Below are 23,203 nucleotides of genomic sequence, written 5' to 3'. Positions count from 1 at the left end.
GATAATTAAAAATACATTCTTGAAATCAGTGAACGAATGGAATGACATTTCAATAATCAATAAATAAACTATGGTTGGATCCACCTTTCAAAGACATCAGTGGTGCTTGAAATAATGCCATGACTGGTACCTTATCTCCATAGAAAGGAAGCAAACTGCTTACCCCTCAATGTCTGAAGCAGACAGGGAAGTTTCTTCTTCAGTGTTCCCCTCCCTGGTCAGGACGATGGGGGTGAAGTGTGTGGCAGGGGAGGTGAAGGCCTCTGGAAGCTGGGGGGCTCCACTGATTGGATAGCAATGGGGAACAGGGCCAGGAACAGGAGCCAATCGGCTCTCAGTAGCCATGGGCACAAACCCTACACACAGTTACAACAACCACAGTTAAAACATCAATACAATTTGATCACAAATCTGTATGTAGATGTACTGATAGTAAGGTCAACAAAATCACTTGAGGATAATGTCTGAAAAGATGAATGAATCATACCACTCATGATGTGTGTTGATTCCTGACTTGAGCTTCCTCTACTGTCCAATCCATTCTGATCCTCTGCGTCAATGTCCTTTGTGAGTGGCTGAAAGGTAAGGAAGGGAGTTATCCTCGACACAGACAAGAATGGAATAGCAATGTGTCCTCCCTTTCACTTTCAATGGGCAGTATGTGTCTCACTACCCCTTTCAATCAGTAGCTACAGTCCCAACTAGCACATTGTATTCATTGGAAGTTGTGGGAATGTACATTTTTGGTTCGGGGAACGAAGCCATAAGTTTCCTGACAGGTAAAACGTTTCCTGACCAGTCTCAACGTGAACAGTGAAGAGGCAGACTTCCTCTGTCCAGTGTCTGTGTTCTTTTGCCCATCTTAATCTTTTCTTTTTATTGGCCAGTCTGAGATATGGCTTTTTATTTGCAACTCTGCCTAGAAGGCCAGCATCCCGGAGTCGCCTCTTCACTGTTGACGTTGAGACTGGTGTTTTGCAGGTACTATTTAATGAAGCTACCAGTTGAGGACTTGTGAGGCATCTGTTTCTCAAACTAGACACTCTAATGTACTTGTCCTCTTGCTCAGTTGTGCACCGGAGCCTCCCACTCCTCTTTCTATTCTGGTTAGAGACAGTTTGAGCTGTTCTGTGAAGGGAGTAGTACACAGCATTGTATGATATCTTCAGTTTATTGGCAATTTCTCGCATGGAATAGCTTTCATTTCTCAGAACAAGAATAGACTAACGAGTTTCAGAAGAAAGTTCTTTGTTTCTGGCCATTTTGAGCCTGTAATCGAACCGTCAAATGCTGATGCCCCAGATAATGAATAAGTCTAAGGAAGACCAGTTTTATTGCGTCTTTAATCAGAACAACAGTTTTCAGCTCTGCTAACATAATTGCAAAAGGGTTTTCTAACGATCAACTAGCCTTTTAAAATGATAAACTTGGATTAGCTAACACAACGTGCCATTGGAACACAGGAGTGATGGTTGCTGATAATGGGCCTCTGTATGCCTACGTAGATATTCCATAAAAAATCAGCCGTTTCCAGCTACAATAGTCATTTACAACATTAACAATGTCTACGCTGTATTTCTGATCAATTTGGTGTTATTTTAACGGGCAAAAAATGTGCTTTTCTTTAAAAAACAAGGACATTTCTAAGTGACCCCAAACTTTTGAACGGTAGTGTAGGTCACAAGGGTCACCACCTTTGTAAAAGAGGAGTACATGGTCCCTCTTCCATACAGTCACTGGGGACGACATCATCGATGCACTTATTGATTAAGCCAATGAATGATGTAGTGTACTCCTCAATGCCGTCGGAGGAATCCCAGAATATATTCCATGTTTGTGCTAGCAAAACAGTCCTGTAGCTTAGCATCTGCTTCATCTGACCACTTTTTTATTGATCTAGTCACTGGTGCTTCCTGCTTTCATTTTTGCTTGTAAGGAATCAGGATGATAGAATTATGGTCAGATTTGCCAAATGGAGGGCGAGGGAGAGGTTTGTACCCATCTCTGTGTGTGGAGTAAAGATTTTTTTTCCTCTGGTTGCACATTTAACACGCTGATAGAAATGAGGTAAAACAGATTTAAATTTCCCTGCATTAAAGTCCCCGGCCACTAGGAGCGCCGCCTCTGGATGAGCGTTTTCCTGTTTGCTTATGCGGAATACAGCTCATTGAGTGCTGTCTTAGTGCCAGCATCGGTCTGTGGTGGTATGTAGACAGCTACGAAAAATACAGATGAAATCTCTCTAGGTAGATAGTGTGGTCTACAGCTTATCATGAGATACTCTACCTCAGGCGAGCAAAACATCGAGACTTCCTTAGATATTGTGCACCAGCTGTTGTTTACAAATATACTTAGTCCGCCCCCCTTGTCTTAACAGACGTTGCTGTTCTATCCAGCCAGCTGTATGTTGATAATGTCGTCGTTCAGCTATGACTCCGTGAAGCATAAGGTATTACAGTTTTTAATGTCCCGTTGGTAGTTTAATCTTCCTCGTATGTCATCGACTTTATTTTCCAATGATTGCATGTTAGCTCGTAGAATGGAAGGCAGTGGGGATTTATCGCCTAAGAATTCTCAGAAGGCAGCCTCTTTTTCTCTGTCTTCTCTTCACACTAATGAAGGGGATTTGGGCCTGTTCCCAGGAAAGGAGTATGTCCTTTGAATGTTAGTAATGTTTTCTTGCGGTTTTTATGGAAAGTTTTCTTAATGTTCCGAGAACATGACTTTAAATAGAACCATGAGGAAACATGTAGGAAACATTATTCTGAAGTACTGAAATTCCCACAGAAGAATGTTGTTTGTTAACGTTCTCTAAACTATTTGACACGTGGTCCCGTGTGGCTCAGTTGGTAGAGCATGGCGCTTGCAACGCCAGGGTTGTGGGTTCATTCCCCACGGGGGGACCAGGATGAATATGTATGAACTTTCCAATTTGTAAGTCGCTCTGGATGAGAGCGTCTGCTAAATGACTTAAATGTAAATGTGAGACTTTCCCAGTGTCAAACCAGTTGGAGAACATTCCTAGAACATTACCAAAATGTTTTATTAAATGTAACCAGGTTTGAACTTTTAGGAAACGTTCTGTTAAAGTAACGAAATACCAATAAAATAACATTGTTTTGTCAAGTTCCTTAAATGTGCTGAGAAAGTTCCAAATCCAAGCAACTATCCTGAAACATTCCCTGAACGTTGTGGGAAGGTTGTATGCAAAATAACCATAGTACAACCACACTCTCACCATGCTCTAAGAAAAATGTGGTTCTCAGAACATTATGTGCTATCTGGGGTAGTACAATGGAATGGTACCGGGTGGACTCTGTTGATCAGCTTCGTCCACACTGTCTCAGCGTTCGTTCCTTGGCATGATAGATAATCACGACAGCTCTGTAACAGCAGAAACATAATGAAACACATGAACATCTGTTCCCTCAGCACCTGAGCTACTTCATTCATTCATTCGCTTACTTATTAATTCATGAATACCTTTGTTCATCAAATCAAACTTTATTTAAAGTGCATTTAAAATCGCAACACACTTAACAGTGAAGACATTATGCTAATTTGTTCATTCATTCACTTTATTTCATACACCAGGATAGTCCATTCAGTAACAATTGCCACTGCTTTCCTACAAATACTTTCATTTCAAAGTGAGATAATTGAATTATTAGTAGTTTCAATACGATCACTTTTACAAATTAAAAGGTGAACAGTACAATATTTTTGTCAGTATTGCTGTCTATTAAAATGCAAAGATGTTACATACGTAAATAGTGTTACTAACACATTGATCAAAAGAAGAATAGATAGATGTGCTTTTCAATAGAGTGGTTGACAGCTGAAACTATTAATACCTTTTTCGCTATGACAATGGATGGTCTCTCGAAGGGCGTCTTCTTGGCCATCTCCAGCAGCAGCCTCTTCAACTTCCTGGGCATAGCCAGTTTTTGGTTGGCTGACAGATTGAACTTGGCTGTGGCCCATAGGATGGCAGCCACCCCATAGACACAGGCCTGAACATACAGACAGATGAAATCCACTTAAATCAGTATTCAGAAACATCTACTTAATGGAGAAAAAAACATTTATTTAAAAAATGAAAGTCAGAAGTTGAGGCAAACCTTTTCAGTTACGATTCCATGCTCCTGGAATTCAGGGGCCAGATAAAATGCATCGCAGGATCCTACAACAACATTCATGGTGAATTATTGAACGTGATAGCATTTCAAAGAAATATTGCCTCAGACACTTTGCTCAAGAGCACTTTTGAATATTTTACGTCAAAACAGTTGCAAATAAACAGAGACAAAGAACGTATGGAAAGTGCTGAAGTAACTTTATCACTCCAGACAAAGACAATTGCTGACTACTGTGGATAAGAAAAAATAGCCATACCTGTGTTTTTAGGTTTCAAAAAGAGAACCTCTCCCTCACAACCCACGTACATTGTGTCCAAACATAAGTATGCTTTCAGAGAGGAAATAAAAAGAAGAAGAAAGAACAGTAGGCCTTAGAGGTTAATACAGTTGTCAAATGTATGTCAAACTAAACAAAGTTCTGGATGATTTATTGCCACTGCCATATTGACGCTTCTCACAATAATTGAATCAACAGAGAAGTGGTTCACAGAGACCAGAGAAAGTGAGGGATTGGATGCTTACGGCTTAGTAAATCATGTAATTGGTTTACACAGAGCAGAGTATCAGTGGCGGGTAGACATGTGTCACTAACCTGGGTAGTCTATGTACGTCTGTAGTGTGGAGAGGCAGGTATGACACAGGGCCCATAGCTCATTCACAGACAATCTCTGCCCACTCCGTGTGAGTAGATCCCTCAGAGAGATCCACTATGTCACAATCAATCACAAACGCTGTTAACATCTCCCTCCCAAAGGGCACACTACAGTAGAAAAACAAGTGCCAGTTTCCTTGACCCAGATTAAGCCTATTCCTGGACTAAAAAGCATGCTCAATGGAAAATCACCACTGAAAGTGCTTTTTAGTCCAGAAATAGGATTAATCTGGGCTGGGAAAATCAGCCTGAAGAGTTGAAACAAGGCATTTTCTGAAACTAAGGCATGTAAATCTATGTACAGTATATTCAGACTTTATTCAGACCCCTTTACTTTTTCCACATTTTGTTACCTTACAGCCTTATTCTAAAATATCCCTCATCAATCTACACACAATACCCCATAATGACAAAGCAAAAACAGGTTTTTAGACATTTTTGCAAATGTATTATTTAAAAAAAAACGTAAATACTACATTTACATAAGTATTCAGACCCTTTACTCAGTACTTTGTTGAAGCACCTTTGGCAGCGATTACAGCCTCGATCCTTCTTGGGTATGACACTAGAAGGTTGGCAAACCTGTATTTGGGGAATTTCTCTAATTCTTCTCTGTAGATCCTCTCAAACTCTGTCAGGTCGGATGGGGAGTATCGCTGCACAGCTATTTTCAGGTCTCTCCAGAGATGTTTGATCGGGTTCAAGTTTGGGCTCTGGCTGGGCCACTCAAGGACATTCAGAGACTTGTCCCGAAGCCACTCCTGCGTTGTCTTGGTTATGTGCTTAGGGCCGTTGTCCTGTTGGAAGGTGAACCTTCACCCCAGTCTGAGGTCCTGAGTGCTCTAGAGCAGGTTTTCAACAAGGATCTCTCTGTACTTTGCTCAGTTAATCTTTGCCTAGATCCTGACTAGTCTCCCAGTCCCTGCTGCTGAAAAACATCCCCACAGCATGATGCTGCCACCACCGTAGGGATGGTGCCAGGTTTCCTCTTTTGGCAAACTCCAAGCGGTCTGTCATGTGCCTTTTACTGAGGAGTGGCTTCCGTCTGGCCACACTACCATAAAGGCCTGAATGGTGGAGTACTGCAGAGATGGTTGTCCTTCTAGAAGGTTCTCCCACCTCTACAGAGGAACTCTGGTGCTCTATTAGAATGACCATCGGGATCTTGTTCACCTGCCTGACCAAGCCCCTTCTCCCCTGATTGCTCAGTTTCCCCAGATCTGTGCTTCGCCACAATCCTGTCTCGGAGCTCTACGGACAATTCCTTCAACCTCATGGCTTGGTTTTTGCACTGACATGCACTGTCAACTGTGGGACCTTATATAGACAGGTGTGTGCCTTTCCAAATCATGTCCAATTAATTGAATTTGCCACAGGTGGACTGCAATGAAGTTGTAGAAACATCTCAAGGATGATCAATGGAAACAGGGTGCACCTGAGCTCAATTTCGAGTCTCGTAGCGAAGGGTCTGAATATCTATGTAAATAAGGTATTTATGTTTTACATTTTTAATACATTTACAAAAAACATCTAAAAACCTGTTTAGATTGATGAGGATTTTTTTTTATTAAATACATTTTAGAATAAGGCAGTAACATAACAAAATGTGGAAATAGTCAAGGAGTCTGAATACTTTCCGAATGCACTGTAGATGTTCAAAGCAGATCAATTAAATATTTTTGTGTAATTTAGACTTGAACTCACCTCATCTTGTGATTCTTCATTGAGGCACAGCATGCTTTTAGTCATGTGATTATTTGGAGTGTAAAGGTTTGAGTTTAAAGCCACGTTGCAGGCAGAGTCAACCGACACTTCTGGGTCTTGAGCTGGGCGGGCCAAAGTGGGATCATCACGTGTTCCACTTTGACCGTCTGAATCTGTTTTACCACCACATGTGGGCATGTGAGAAGGTCTGTCCCCTTCTGACATCTCATTGTCTCTTACTGAGCCCCATTGCTTAGAGTCACTGCACTCATAAGGGGCTGTCTCTCCATTCCCTCTCTTGCTCCAAACAGACCCGTGCCCCATGCATTCCTCAGCTCCTATCTCCGTGAGGTCCGATACATTGACACTGATATCCTCGTGGGGCGTTGGCGGGAGTGTGGGGGGATTATTGGAGTCTGGGACAGAGCAGGAACGATTCAGTACCCCCCTTACCCTCCCAGCCCTCTCCTGAGCCCTCCTGCGTACAGGGGAACTGTTCTGAGATCTGCTATCCAATTGCGAACCAAACATGTCCTCCTCTATGACACATCCATCCTCTTCCACATCCCCCATACCATCAGCCCACAGGGTGGAGTCCCAGGCCCCACATACGTGATGCCGGAGAGTTACATTGGGATCGTTTGGGTCTGGATTCTCAGCCGTGGTGTCTGAGACAATGCACTGGTCTTTGAAGCTACTGTCCTCAGAGCTGATGCTCTTGTGGAGCTGCCAGTTGGGTTTGGGCTGCTGCCATCGAGCCTCCCAAGAGCCATCCCACCCATCTGTGGATGGTGGATGGATACACAGTTAGTATGGTTATGGCCACAGCGGACTACAATAGAAATTGACGTTTGAATAGAAATACACAAAGATATCTCACGCCTAAAGGCAAACCTTGAAATGTTGCAACGGATTCGATTGACAGGACTCTTCTTCCTATAGAAGAGAGTTTCCGGCACAGGACTGTGGAAGAGGTATGTTCTAGCTTTTCCTCTGCAAGGGATAGGACGTCCTGAGGGCGAGATACATATAATATTGTAGCTATATTAGCTAACACAAACATATGATGATGATGTCTATGATGCAACGTGACTTTATTACGTTTCATTTCATCGTTGACGCTTCAATGTTGAGGACTCAGTGTTGAAACGGTTTAATTTGTTTCCCAAAAGAAAATACATCCTCTAACTGGTGTACACTTTATGTTCAAGTTGTATCCCCTGTGTAGAATTCTGGTTTCATGCATGACTGTGACATCATCCATTTTTTATGCTTTTCCCTATCTGCATTGCACTGTCATTGCTCTTCCACACGGTGGTGCTCATGTTCACTGTCTGTGCACATCTACAGTATTACAGTTGCATATCAGTTTGTCATGTCTCTTGTATCTGTTTGCCAAAGGGTCTATAGTAGGCCTATTACTATTCATACTGCTACTACTATTGATAGTGCTATCATTACTACTTGAGAGAAAATCCATTCTGATATTTCTTACACCATATTACCTGTAATAATTTATATAATAAGAGTGTAAAGGCAGCACTCCATTAAAGGTCATCCATGATTGTGACCTTACCTGGGGGTGTGGCCTGTCCTCCGGCCCCTCCTCCTGCATCTGCTCCAGCAGTCTCTGAATCTCCTCCCCCAGCTCTGCCTCCAGTTCTGGCTCAATGACAAAGTCTAGCGCAGCAGAGAGGGTGGAACCTAGAGAGTACACGTGTCCCTGGAGGAGACACAGAGAGTCATTGACCTTAAACTGACCCCTAGAACCAGACACATGCAATTGTTTATCATAAAATATATCGACTAGACACTGCTTGGACATGTTAGCCTTCAACCATTTGGGATTTAGAACATAAAATATGTGCCATTTATGATCTCATGTCAGCACATTGTGTAACAAACAAACACCCTTAAAGCACTACTGTATCCCGTGATCACTGTAACCTCAAATTATTAGTATATGTAGCACAAGTCCTTTGGGCAACTCTGTGTGGTCTTACTGGAAACCGAGCCTAGTTGGCATGCTGTTGGTTGAGGAAGTAATTCATCAGGCCATTAATAAGAAGTAAATAAAGCTGCAGCAGGCCAGGCCAAGACCAGGGCCAAGTTGCTCCCTCATTTGACCACCCTCAGATGAATCATGTCTGGCAGGCAATGTATTCTGGGGCTTTATCTAACACATAATCATCCCTCTATATTGCCTTGGATCTCATCTCATTGGATGAAAGGCTGCAATACCAGGAGTCAGTGGAGATGGAATTACAGCACGTAAATGGGAATTTCACCAGAGCCTGTCTCTTTGTACGCCGTGAGAGTTCCCTCTTCTTGTGCTTTACTTGGGGGAAGGGAGCTCTTTGTTGCAATTATGGCTTACTTATTGGCTCCTGAAAGAATCTGAACTAGGTGTTTTTTAGGCCAAATCTCAGACAAGACACAAGATTCCAAACAATTAAAAGGAATGCGACCCGTACTCATGTGTTGGATATGGGAAAGGCAGAAGATCCAGATCTCAAAGTGTGAGACATAGCAAAAATAGTTAGCTGAAGGCTCTCTAAGTCAAAATGTCTGTCTCGCATAAACAGAGCCAACATGTTAAATCCACCAGCTGCGGTAAGGACATGTTTAGTTCCTGTTGTGTGTACAAGCAGGTCCCAGCGATAGAAATAGAATTACTATAATTAATGACATATCTATGGCCTCAGCTGCTCCACTTGGAGCACATACATTGGAAGACCAGATCAATTAGACAAACATAGACACACAATGGTTGATTTAGTACTCAATGACACACACATTAAAGCTGCATTTGATCAACTGATTAATGTAGTCTAGGCAGGAAATCAATTTATAGGGCTACATGGTTACAATGAGTGACAACGCAGAGGGAGAAATTACAGAGAGGGAGTGAGGGAGATCTGAATTAGAATAAGTGAACGTGAGACAAGAGAGAGAAGAGAAAGAGATATTTATTTATTTATTTTCCCCCTTATTAGCTCTGACTTTGCTTATAGCTACAGTACTTTATTGCGGGAAAAAATGTACTTACTATGATTGCGATATGTGGTTGTCCCACCTAGCTATCTTAAGATGAATACACAAACTGTAAGTCGCTCTGGATAAGAGCGTCTGCGAAATGACTCAAATGTAAAAGTAAATGTAACGAGTTAATGAGACAGAATGAGAGCGATAATAAAAGAGAGTGAAATCCTTTCTTAGTGAGACATATTGTTATCTTCTGTATTTGCTGCTAAACATAGAGAGGATTTCGATTTCTTTGATTTCTCCCATGTTTGTTTTGAGCATCTGCTATAGTGAGAGGCAATACAGACTGCCAAGTAGCCATTCATAGTGAAATAATCCACTTACCTCAAAGGTACTGCCAGTCTTGTCAAACTCTGGAGGTATAAACGATCCCTCAGGATCATCTACAAGACAAACATACAAAAGTATATCTAATTTTTCTTTATAATTAGGCAAGTCTCACCGTCAACTGCGTTTATTTTCAGAAAACTTAACATGTGTAAATATTTGTATGAACATAACAAGATGCAACAACTGAGACATAAACTTAACAAGTTCCACAGACATGTGACTAACAGAAATTTAATAATGTGCCCCTGAACAAAGGGGGGGGGGGGTCAAAATCAAAAGTAACAGTCAGTATCTGGTGAGGCCACCAGCTGCATTAAGTACTGCAGTGAATCTCCTCCACATGGACTGCACCAGATTTGCCATTTCTGCAATGAGATGTTACCCCACTCTTCCACCAAGGCACCTGCAAGTTCTGGGGGGAATTTCTGGGGGGAATGGCCCTAGCCCTCACCCGCCGATCCAACAGGTCCCAGACGTGCTCAATGGGATTGAGATCCGAGCTCTTCGCTGGCAATGGCAGAACCCTGACATTCCTGTCTTGCAGGAAATCACGCACAGAATGAGAAGTATGGCTGGTGGCATTATCATGCTGGAGGGTCATGTCAGGATGAGCCTGCAGGAAGGGTACTACATGAGGGAGGATGTTTTCCCTGTAATGCACAGCGTTGAGATTGCCTGCAATGACAACAAGCTCAGTCCGATGATCCTGTGACACACCGCCCCAGACCATGACGGACCCTCCACCTCCAAATCGATCCCGCTCCAGAGTACAGACCTCGGTGTAACGCTCATTCCTTCTACGATAAACGCGAATCCAACCATCACCCCTGGAGAGACAAAACCGCGACTCGTCAGTGAAGAGCACTTTTTGCCAGTCCTGTCTGGTCCAGCGACGGTGGGTTTGTGCCCATAAGCGACGTTGTTGCCGGTGATGTCTGGTGAGGACCAGCCTTACAACAGGCCTATAAGCCCTCAGTCCAGCCTCTCTCAGCCTATTGTGGACAGTCTGAGCTCTGATGGAGATATTGTGCATTCCTGGTGTAACTCGGGCAGTTGTTGTTGCCATCCTTAACCTGTCCCGCAGGTGTGATGTTCGAATGTACCGATCCTGTGCAGGTATTGTTACACGTCGTCTGCCACTGCGAGGACGATCAGCTGTCCGTCCTGTCTCCCTGTAGCGCTGTCTTAGACGTCTCACAGTACGGACATTGCAATTTATTGCCCTGGCCACATCTGCAGTCCTCATGCCTCCTTGCAGCATGCCTAAGGCACGTTCACGCAGATGAGCAGGGACCCTGGGCATCTTTATTTTGGTGTTTTTCAGAGTCAGTAGAAAGGCCTCTTTCATGTCCTAAGTTTTCATAACTGTGACCTTAATTGCCTACAGTCTGTAAGCTGTTAGTGTCTTAACGACCGTTACACATGTGCAAGGTTCATTAATTGTTTATGGTTCATCGAACAAGCATGGGAAACAGTGTTTGAACCCTTTACAATGAAGATCTGTGAAGTTATTTGGATTTTTACAAATTCTCTTCGAAAGACAGGGTCTTGAAAAAGGGACGCTTCTTTTATTGCTGAGCTTATATTATTCAATAGCTCAGAGACAAACCCAGACTAATGAGACTGCAGCTATCTCCTGATCAGAGCCTTGGTGTCACGATGCAGAGCCTTTTCAGTCTTAAGTAGGCCATTGTTTGTGCTGGGTTGAAAGTAAGGATAATGCCTCTTCCCACAGCTAGAGACTGTTTAGTAGGTCAGGTCTAGATTTGGGGCTTGTGAAGTTGACCATGCGGTTCGATTTTAACAGTGAGGAGGCAACAATGCAGATCTGGTTCTTCATGCCCAGAGTGAGACTTTCTATTAGCAAAGTGAGGATTAGACTTAGCATAGCTGACGATACTGTACAAGTACAGTGACAAGAAAAAGTATGTGAACCCTTTGGAAATACCTGGATTTCTGCATAAAATTGGTCGTAAAATTTGATCTGATCTTCATCTACGTCACAACAATAGGCAAACACAGTCTGCTTAAACTAATAACACAAACAATTCCACGTTTTCATGTCTTTATTGAACACACAGTGTAAACATTCACAGTGCAGGGTGGAAAAAAGTATGTGAACCCGTGGATTTAATAACCGGTTGATGTTCCTTTGGCAGCAATGACCTCAACCAAACGTTTTCTGTAGTTGCGGATCAGACTGGCACAGCGGTCCTTACAAAACTGTTTCAGTTCAGCAATATTCTTGGGATTTCTGGTGTAAACTGCTCTCTTGAGGTCATGCCACAGCATCTCAATCGGGTTGAGGTCAGGACTCTGACTGGGCCACTCCAGAAGGCGTATTTTCTTCTGTTGAAGCCATTCTGTTGATTTACTTCTGTGTTTTGGGTCATTGACCTGAGCTTCAATTGGCAGACAGATAGCCTAACATTCTCCTGCAAAATGTCTTGAAAAACTTGGGAATTCATTTTTCCGTTGATGATAGCAAGCTGTCCAGACCCTGAGGCAGAAAAGCAGCCCCATACCACGATTCTCCCTACACCAAACTTTACAGTTGGGGTGAGGTTTTGATGTTGGTGTGCTGTACCTTTTTTTCTCCACACATAGTGTTGTGTGTTCCTTCCAAACAACTCAGCTGTAGTTTCATCTGTCCACAGAATATTTTGCCAGTAGCCCAGTGGAACATCCAGGTGCACTTTTGCAAACTTCAGACGTGCTTCAGACGTGCAGCAATGTTTTTTTGGAGAGCAGTGGCATCTTCCGTGGTGTCCTCCCATGAACACCATTCGTGTTTAGAGTTTTACGCATCGTAGACTCGTCAACAGAGATGTTAGTATGTTCCAGAGATTTCTGTAAGTCTTTAGCTGACACTCTAGGATTCTTCGTAACCTCATTAAGCATTCTGCACTGTGCTCCTGCAGTCATCTTTGCAGGATGGCCACCCCTATGGAGAGTAGCAACAGTGCTGAACTGTTCTCCATTTACAGACAATTTGTCTTACCGTGGACTGATGAACATCAAGGCTTTCAGAGATACTTTTGTAACCCTTTCCAGCTTTATGCAAGTCAACAATTCTTAATCTTAGGTCTTCTGAGATCTCTTTTGTTGGAGGCATGGTTCACATCAGAAAATGATTCTTGTAAATAGCAAACTCAAACTTGGTGAGTGTTTTTTATAGGGCAGGGCAGCTCTAACCAACATCTCCAATCTCGTCTCATTGATTGGACACCAGGTTAGCTGACTCCTGACTCCAATTAGCTTTTGGAGAAGTCACTAGCCTAGGGGTTCTCATACTTTTTACAACCTACACTGTGAATATTTAAATGATGTATTCAATATAGACAATAAAAATACAATAATTTGTGTGTTATTAGTTTAAGCACACTACGTTTGTCTATTGTTGTGACTTAGACGAAGATCCGATCAAATTTTATGACCGATTTATGCAGAAATCTAGGTCATTCCAAAGGGTTCACATACTTTTTCTTGCCACTGTATTTACAAACAAAAATGACAAACTGGTGGTTGATCAAAGCCAAACTGAACTGAATCAGTATATCAAAGAAAACCCGGGCTCAATGACGCCTGTCAACGGCAACATGCCGACCTTACCCCGTCTCTCTCTCTCAAACAATGAAAGGACAGGGTTTAAATAGGACTACCCATCATGCCTCTGACCAATGAGAACAAGACATCATTTCACATCATGAAAACTAGCATTCATAAGGAATGAAATACAAAAGACATGTTCAGATCATACATATCATAAGCAGAGAACTCAATCAAAGTGCTAAACCAGGCTTAATGCATAAATATAACATAGGGCTTCAAAGATGACCTCCCCCCCGGGAATTAGCAACCTCTGCATTACCCATACTCCTGAATAAATGATGCACACTTGAACAGAAAGAGTTAGGCTATATTCACTGGAGACGGAACAGCAAAAGATTTTCGACCACCAACTCTAAACATGTTCCTTTCCTTTCACAGGTGATCAATAATCAAGACATCGGATGACATGACTACCCCACATTATTACAATAAATAAATGTACTTCTCATAATAGCTTGATTTCTATCATGTGTGTATACAGTACATGGTCAGGCAAGACTTTAGGCTATGTGATGTGATGGAGGACATAGGCCAATCGTCAGAGTGCCATCTCTGACCACTGGAGTTATGACTGCGGTGCTCCCAACCCAGGTGGAGGGCAAACCAGAGACACTACAGAGGGTAAGAACGAACGGCCAAGGAGAAGTGAACACTACTGGGTAGAGACAAAGACAGAGGGAAGAGAAGAGAGGAGAGGTTCGGGATGGAATTGTGTAGAGAAAGAAAGAGGGGAAAAGGATGAGAAAGGGAAATGGTGAGTGAGGAAGGAAGGAAGGAAGGAAGGAAGGAAGGAAGGAAGGAAGGAAGGAAGGAAGGAAGGAAGGAAGGAAGGAAGGAAGGAAGGAAGGAAGGAAGGGAAATATGAGTGGATTGTACTACTGCAAAACGAGCAATCCATAAGAAAAGAGGGAAATACCTGTATAAAGTGCTCTTAATTATTTGGTTATGCAAAATGTTTTATTGAATAATGGCAATTACAAATTCACTCAATCTGAATATAGCACTTTACTCTATTCCAGGTGCATCAACAGCTACAAGGTAAGGCCAGATCACAAGTTAGCTCGGTCTATAATATAACAAGAGAGGCAAACACATACATATTGTAGGAAGGAGACTACAGTGAACTCAATGAGTGAAGGAATGTACTCCCTGCTAACAATATAATTGCAAAAAACAACCTACTTTAAGGCTCTCATATTCTCTCAGATGGGACTGGAGAGAGCTAATAAAAAAAATTATTACATTGTGTAATGCCATTTTCTACCAAATCTGACCATAATTCTATCCTCCTGATTCCTGCTTAATAGCAAAACCTAAAGCAGAAAAGTACCAGTGACTCACTCAATACGGAATTGGTCAGATGACGCGGATGCTACGCTACAGGACTGTTTTGCTAACACAGACTGGAATATGTTCCCGGGATTCATCCAATGGCATTAAGGAGTATACCACCTCAGTCACCGGCTTCATCAATAAGTGAATGGACAACATCGCCCCCACAGTGACCGTAAGTACATATCCCAACCAGAAGCCATGGATTACAGGCAACATCTGCACCGAGCTAAAGGCTACAGCTTCCGCTTCCGCTTTCAAGGAGCGGGACACTAATCCAGAAGCTTATAAGAAATCCCGCTATGCCCTTAGTATCACGCCCTGACCTTAGAGAGCCTTTTTATTTCTCTATTTGGTTAGGTTGCTTTCGGTGCAATTTCTGATTGTAGCTGCAATGTAAACTATGATTTATACCTGAAATATGCACATTTTTCGAACAAAACATAGATTTATTGAATAACATGTTATAAGACTGTCATCTGATGAAGTTGTTTGTTGGTTAGTTTGGTTGGTTCTTGGTTAGTTAGGTTGGCTTTGTGCATGCTACCTGTGCTGTGAAAAATGTCTGTCCATTTTTGTATTTGGTGGTGAGCTAACATAAATATACGTGCTGTTTTCGCTGTAAAACATTTTAAAAATCGGACATGTTGGCTGGATTCACAAGATGTGTACCTTTCATTTGCTGTATTGGACTTGTTAATGTGTGAAAGTTAAATATTTCTAAAAACTATATTTTGAATTTCGCGCCCTGTACTTGAAGTGGCTGTTGTCATATTGTGGCCGGCCTCGGGCTTGCAGCCAGAAGAAGTTAACTTCGACGGGGCTGTAGTGGAGCAGGTCGAGAGATTCAAGTTCCTTGGTGTCTACATCACCAACAAACTATCATGGTCTAAACACACCAAGACAATCGTGAAGAGAGCACAACAACACATGTTCCCCCTCAGGAGAATGAGGAGACTGAAAAGATCATCCGACCGACTGGGGCCAAGCTTCCTGCCATCCAGGACCTATATACTAAGTGGTGTCAGATGAAGGCCCAAAAAATTGTCAAAGACTCCAGTCACCAAAGTCATAGACTGTTCTCTCTGCTACCGCACGGCAAGCGGTACCGGAGTGCCAAGTCTAGGTCCAAAAGGCTCCTTAACACTTTCTACCCTCAAGCCAGAAGACTGCTTAACAATTAATCAAATGGCCACCCGGACAATTTGAATTGCCCCCCCCCTTTGTTTTTACACTGCTGCTATTCACTATTTATTATCTACGCATAGTCACTTTAACCCTACCTACATGTAGAAATTATCCTGACTAACCTGTACCCTCGCACATTGACTCTGTACCGGTATCCCCTGTATATAGCCTGGTTATTGTTATGTCATCTTATTGTGTTACTTTTTTATAAAACATTTGACTAGTTTATTTAGCAAATATTTTCTTAACTCTATGTCTTTAACTGCATTGTTGGTTAAGGGCTTGTAAGTAAGCATTTCACGGTAAGGTCTACTACACCTGTTGTATTCGGCGCACGTGACAAATAAAATTTGATTTGAATGGATACTGCCACATGAGTAATAACACTGCTCCATACTGAGCATTAATTGGTCACGTAAGGTCACTCTGAATGCTCAATTCCTAAGGGAACACGTGATGATGGCCCACACACATCAGTATTCAAAAAACAGCATGATTAAACCTAATCAGTGCAGGGGAGAAAAGTAGCATTGGGGTATCAGTGCTGGATAGTATTCCAATATGTGCACAACAAAGAACATGTGACAGCACATCGTATTGTGTCTTCTAATGTGAATCCAGGGTGAGTCAAAGGCACTGATAGCCAGCTGACCGCCAGAATATCGGTTACCAGGGAAACAATCCCCTTGGCAACACAGAAACTGTTGATCTCATCAATGCTTATCAATTACTGATGTTGCCAGGGAGAAAATGGGAGGCTATCCCTGAACTGTTGTGTCTGCGTGCGTATGTGTGTGAGCGTCCGGTGTGCATATACGTCTGTGGATCCATGCATACGTGTGTGTGTGTGTTGGCGTGCCTGCCTACCTGCCTGTGTATGTTTGTGTGGAAGGGACAACAGGGGTGAGTGTGACAGGCGGTGACGCAACCTTGTTCGGTAAAAGACAGATGATTGCAGTTCCCTGAGAGGAGAAGAAGCTAGCCTGTTGGCAGAGAGGATTTCTCAGTATGTCTGAGGGACAAGGTGAGTCAGAGGCATAGTATCCTGAACATGAAGGATGTGTCTGTTTCACCGACCCTTTCCATCCAAATGAGATGAGGAGCTGCAGACGACTGCAAAATCACATCGCACAGATGGAATCACACAATAGCTCAACATTTTAAGAGACATCCCTCTTTTGCAAAAGCAGCCATTTTGCATTTTAATTATTTTGGGAACAGGTGGAACTTTCTAGTTTGAAACGTATACTGCTGACCAAAAGAGAATATGATGAGGTTTGTAAACAAACTTTTCATGGGGAGAATCTGAAACCCTATTCATCAAGCATCTCAGAGTGGGAGTGCTGATCTAAGATCAGTTTGACCTTTGAAGTCATAATAAATTGAAGGGGGGACCTGAATATGGGTCCTGATCTTCATGACCCTTTGACTTCCGATAGGGAGGACAGATTGACCTGTGACCTCAGGATGCCATGGTTTTTCAGATCAGACTGATTGATCAGTGGAGAGAGTGCTGCCTCAGTCCTTTACAATAGCAGACAGCACTGACTAACAGATGCACTGTAACTGAAACGAAACACCATAGAATCCACCGAATAACTGATAGACCTAGGTTGTGTTCAATATGCACTAAATGGAAGAAAATAAAGTGAAGCAGGGAGGGAGTACTTGGACTACTTGCAAAAAGGATAACTATTTTTTGTTTTGTTAAAAAAAGTTTTTAAACGTTTTTGTGTGCCCTAATGAACATGACCCTGAATGGACAGGGAGACTGGATCATCTCTGAGGTAGAGAGGGCTGTGTTGACTCACCACTGAGTTGCTCCATAAAGCACACATTGCCATGGGCGTTGAACGCCAGGGTGTCGGGTGTGATGCACAGGGTGTGGAAGAGGGGCGATGGGGCGATACTCTGCAAGGCCAGGACACACTCCACACACACCGCCCACACCTCCTGCTCCGTCAGACAGGTGTCCCGCAACGACAGGATATCTGCCAGGGACACGTTCTCCTGTAGGCACACGCATGCACGCACACACACACACAGATATATGCACACACACACAAGAGTAACACACATGCACACACAGGCACAATTAATACGATATGTGTCATGCAGCAATACACACACTTACACCCACACCCTCGTATGTCATGCTGCAAACTGTGCAAAGCCAAGCGGGCACATTTTGTCTTATAAAGAAGCCTTATTACATCAATGAATACGAAATAACTCATGGCATGTTTGACATTTTCAGTGCTGGACTTCTGTGTGAAGAAGAGAGGATCTTTTGTTGGCTCTGCACATGAGCACAAAAGCCAGTCTTTGATGGCAATGAGATAGAGTGACTCCATTGTGATGATGTTTCCAGTACTCTGCATTTCCATTACATGCATGTGACTGAACAGTGGAACAGACCAATATCTTTTCTCAAAAGTCTCATGGAAGTCTCATGGAACATGGGCATTCAGTTGTTGTAATTTTAAACACTTAGAAAAAAAGTGCTATCTAGAACGTAAAAGGGTTCTTCAGCTGTCCCCAGGTAGAACCCTTTTGGGTTCCATGTATAACCCCTTCCACAGAGTGTTTTACACGGAACCCAAAATGGTTCTACATGGAACCAAAAAGGGTTCTCCTATGGTACAGCCGAAGAAGCCTTTTTTTGGAAGCCTTTTTTTCTAACATTTAAAAAGATGGAAGTGGGGTGAAGACAGAATATTCCTCTTTAAAGTACCTCTTCAATTGATCTGAGAGAGATCTAAAAGATGGTTGCCTGTCAGTTACAAAATATTTGTTTCGGAAGGTGAATAAAGCGCACCTACAATGCTGTAGAATATGGCACAATAATAGGGCAGAAAACTGTCACTTTAAGCAGCAGCAAAAGGCCATAAATAGACTGTTTCCCTTGAGAACAGCACAGAGAAACATTGAGTCTCTCCCTCTCTCCTCGAGTTAAATGTGCAGGTCTACGTAACTTTCCCTCTCACTCCAAGAGCTCTAAATGAGACCAAATCCGCACTGGTGGAACTCCTCCAAGGTTTAGAGAAGGAGATAGCATAAGAGGGAAAGAAAAGAAGAGTGAAGTAGTGAGTGATTTTTTCTCTGGTTGGGCTTCTAAGTGGGTGACTAAGTAATCGAGGGAAATCATGGTGAGTTGTTAGTGGTTTAATTCATCCCATAGTACTCAAAGGTCAAATGTGACTAAGTTTACACTTGTTCCCCTTGTGTGTAGGCTACAGCTGAACGCATCTGGCAGGCTGACCCCACACATACCGCCTTCCATTCAAGATTACTCTGCCGTTTCTCTGCGGAGTCGCCACACTTGCAAAAGCCCCTGCAGCTCAAAACTTCCAGAGCAAAAAACTGTGAATAACTGTTCTGCACAGAATCACACTGCACACTGTACATTGTTTAACATTGGAACTATAATTACTTACAATATGAGTGAAATAGTTTTCCTTCCAAAAGATGCTGATTCAGTATGTTAAAAGGTAGCTTTTCTGTGTTGGAATGTGGTATGCAAACCCTGGGGCGGCAGGTAGCCAGTGGTTAGAGGGTTGGACTTGTAACCGAAAGGTTGCAAGATTGAATACCCAAGCTGACAAGGTAAAAATCTGTCGTTCTGCCCCTGAACAAGGCAGTTAACCCACTATTCCCCAGTAGGCCGTCATTGGAATTAAGAATTTGTTCTTAACGGAATTGCCTAGTTAAATAAAGGTTAAAAAATTAAATAAATTAAAAAAATACAATAGAATGGTGTGGACATACAGTACCAGTCAAAAGCTTGGACACACCTACTATTCAAGGGTTTTTCTTTATTTTTACTATTTTCAACATTGTAGAATAATAGTGAAGACATCAAAACCATGAAATAACACATATGGCATCATGTAGTAACCAAAAAAGCGTTAAACAAATCAAAATATATTTTACATTTTAGATTCCTCAAAGTAGCCACCATTTGCCTTGACGACAGCTTTACACATTCTTGGCATTTTCTCAAACAGCTACACCTGGAATGCTTTTCCAGCAGTCTTGAAGGAGCTCCCACATATGCTGAACACTTGTTGGCTGCTTTTCCTTTACTCTGCAGTCCAACTCATCCCAAACCATCTCAATTGGGTTGAGGTCGGCTGATTGTGGAGGCCAGGTCATCTGATGCAGCACTCCATCACTCTCCATCTTGGTCAAATAACCCTTACACAGCCTGGAGGTGTGTTGGGTCATTGTCCTGTTGAAAAACAAATGATAGCTCCACTAAGCGCAAACCAGATGGGATGGCGTATCGCTGCAAAAAGCTGTGGTAGACATGCTGGTTAAGTGTGACTCTAATTCTAAATAAATCACTGACAGTGTCACCAGCAAAGCACCCCCACACTATCACACCTCCTCCTCATTACTTCAGGAACCAGGGAACCACACATGCAGTTATCATCTGTTCACCTACTTTGCATCTCACAGAGACACAGCGGTTGGAACCAAAAATCTTAAATTTGGACCCCCTCAGACTAAAGGACATAATTCCACCAGTCTAATGTCCATTGCTCGTGTTTCTTGGCCCAAGCAAGTCTCTTCTTATTATTAGTGTCCTTTAGTAGTGGTTTCTTTGCAGCAATTCGACCATCAAGGCCTGATTCATGCACTCTGTGAAGAACTTATTTGGGCTGCAGTTTCTGAGGCTGGTAACTCTAATGAACTTTATCCTCTGCAGCAGAGGTAACTCTGGGTCTTCCTTTCCTGTGGTGGTCCTCATGAGAGCCAGTTTCATCATAGTGCTTGATGGTTTTTGCGACTGCACTTGAATAAACTTTCAACGTTTTTGAAATTTTCCGCATTGACTGACGTTCATGTCTTAAAGTAATGATGGACTGTCATTTCTCTTTTCTTATTTGAGATGTTCTTGCCATAATATGGACTTGGTATTTCACCAAATAGGGCTATCTTCTGTATACCTTCTGTATACCTTGTCACAACACAACTGATTGGCTCAAACGCATTAAGAAGGAAAGAAATTCCACAAATGAACTTTTAACAAGTAACACCTGTTAATTGAAACGCATTCCAGGTGACTACCTCATGAAGCTGGTTGAGAAAACGCCAAGAGTGTGCAAAGCTGTGATCAAGGCAAAGGGTGGCTACTTTGAAGAATCTAAAATATATTTTGATTTGTTTAACACTTTTTGTGTTACTACATGATTCTATGTGCGTTATTTCATAGTTTTGATGTCTTCACTATTATTCTACAATTTAGAAAATAGTAAAAATAAAGAAAAACCCTGGAATGCGTAGATGTGTCCAAACTTTTGACTGGTTGGTACTGTATATCAGTCATAAAAAATATTTGTGCGAGTAGACCGCTGATTGGCCAGCTCATCCTCCTCAGGGAGATGACATCATGTTCTATTAGGAAATAGCAAGCATTTTTTTTAAACGGTTGGTTTGAGATACAAGGTAAAGGTAGGGTTTTTGTGGGGGGGTTTCTCCAATTTATGCTTTGGCCACAAATATGAGTATAGGACGAGTCAACCACATTATTTGGATATGAGTTAACAGAATATTAACTTTTAAAAGTTAGATTTTCACTGGGCAGGTACTTTAAAACTCAAAGTGCGAGATGAAAACAGGACAGGGTAGCATTTTAAAGTTGTAATGAATCTCCAGATGATCAACTTAAAGCCATGAGGGGACACAGCAGGGGTCATTACCTATGTCCCACAGTATAATTATGGTCTTTGATCACCATGAGAGTTATAAGGAAAGATCACAGACATGAATCTGATCTTAGTGTCCTGAGACAGAGCGCATGTTGTTGATTTGATTAGACCTTATAAAACAACATGTCTTCTTCAATCATTAAATCACTTGGTGAAGAGCGTATAGGTTAGCCTATCTATTGGGACCGCACAAGTAACATAGCCCAGGTGCATATATTTCACAGACAATAAAGTCAGTCCCTTGGGGACCCTCAGTCCACAATATTGTTGGTAGCCTACATTATTCAAGCTTAGTTAATATATGCCAATGAGAGAACAATAATATTCATGATGATAATAATGTAAACATAAAGATTCACTCTCACCTCATCTTCAAGGAGTGCAGGTAGATGCTCAAATTCATAGTATTCCTCCTCTTCTTCCTCCTCTTCCCCTGAGAATTCGACTGCATCAGTTCCAGATGTCCCCATTGTATTTAGTTTTGAACAAGACTGTGGATATTTGTAGAATTGGGTGTGTGCAGTTTCACACTCATAGCCCTTAGCCTACTGTAGCCTAAAGCTCTCCCTCCCTTGGTGTCCTGGCAACACTGTATTGAGTCGGGAAAGATTACATGCCTGAATACGTGGTCCAAACACGAAGAGTGCGGGCTACTTTTTAGAATGTTCCCCGTCCTTCCATTACCACCAGCAACATGATGCGTCATTCAACAAAACGGTCGGTGTCACTGCAGTTCTTTTCATTCCAAAACAAGCGAAAGACAGCGTTTGAATGTGTACTGCCAATAATCAATGGCAACAAGGGAGTTTGCCAACTATATGCTGTCATGGCAACGACTGCCACACCTCCACAAAAATAACCGACATTGCGATAGTGAACTGCAGTTCCCAAGTCCTCCTAGTAAATGCTACGAAGCTACACTATGTACCATCATTTGTTTTGAAGAAGGGTAGCCTATTTACAAGATTCCATTCACGTACGGCGCCGCGATCTGCATCAAAGCAATTCTGGAATAGCGTGCCATTGAGTGACTTAGAACGGTGTAGCTAGCATTTGCTGCAAATTCTGTCCTACATTTTTTGCACTGAGTGACATTAATTGCAAACTGCGTTGTTAAGGTTTTACTCATGTATTACCAAGTGCAAAATCACACCTGCTTGCACTGGTTACTTACGCTGCACTAGTATTATTTAACATTTAATTGCCGAAATTATAGGCAAGTCAATATAAATAAATATAATAGGCCTAAGTGGAATATGCACTTAGGATACATGCACCACTGTCAACCTCGGTGTACTGTAATTACTAAAAACTTTTGAAAAAAACAGTTGCACTTAATAATATATCTGAGTAGAGTTACTTAAAGTGATAACGTATCATTACTCAAACATATAGAGTCACTGCGGGGGTCCAGATTTGAGTTGAATAAGCGTAAACATTTTGAGTAATGCCCCCAGTAAACCACGGCTCCATTGTAATTGTGCTTG

General features: G+C 42.3%; 1 protein-coding gene across 1 annotated transcript in view; it reads right to left on the bottom strand.

Annotated features, from left to right (window-relative positions):
* LOC129853154 (kinase non-catalytic C-lobe domain-containing protein 1-like) overlaps nt 1-22,813 on the bottom strand; it is a 73,681-nt gene extending 50,868 nt beyond the window's left edge. The window contains exons 1-13 of the mRNA XM_055918891.1: nt 22,082-22,813; nt 17,814-18,012; nt 9,865-9,923; nt 8,072-8,218; nt 7,390-7,507; nt 6,496-7,277; nt 4,732-4,846; nt 4,396-4,467; nt 4,122-4,183; nt 3,855-4,013; nt 3,307-3,384; nt 488-575; nt 164-356 (exon numbers count right to left, since the gene is read on the bottom strand). Of these exons, the coding sequence (XP_055774866.1) occupies nt 164-356; nt 488-575; nt 3,307-3,384; nt 3,855-4,013; nt 4,122-4,183; nt 4,396-4,467; nt 4,732-4,846; nt 6,496-7,277; nt 7,390-7,507; nt 8,072-8,218; nt 9,865-9,923; nt 17,814-18,012; nt 22,082-22,186 (2,177 nt within the window). The 5' untranslated portion in view covers nt 22,187-22,813. The remainder of the gene's footprint in view (nt 1-163; nt 357-487; nt 576-3,306; nt 3,385-3,854; nt 4,014-4,121; nt 4,184-4,395; nt 4,468-4,731; nt 4,847-6,495; nt 7,278-7,389; nt 7,508-8,071; nt 8,219-9,864; nt 9,924-17,813; nt 18,013-22,081) is intronic.
* Nucleotides 22,814-23,203: the final 390 nt, after the last annotated feature.

The sequence above is a fragment of the Salvelinus fontinalis genome, chromosome 1 (genome assembly GCF_029448725.1).
Source record: "Salvelinus fontinalis isolate EN_2023a chromosome 1, ASM2944872v1, whole genome shotgun sequence".
Taxonomy (NCBI): Eukaryota; Metazoa; Chordata; class Actinopteri; order Salmoniformes; family Salmonidae; genus Salvelinus; species Salvelinus fontinalis.
The sequence above is the reverse complement of the archived record's forward strand: the minus strand, read 5'-3'. Positions and strand labels throughout refer to the sequence as shown.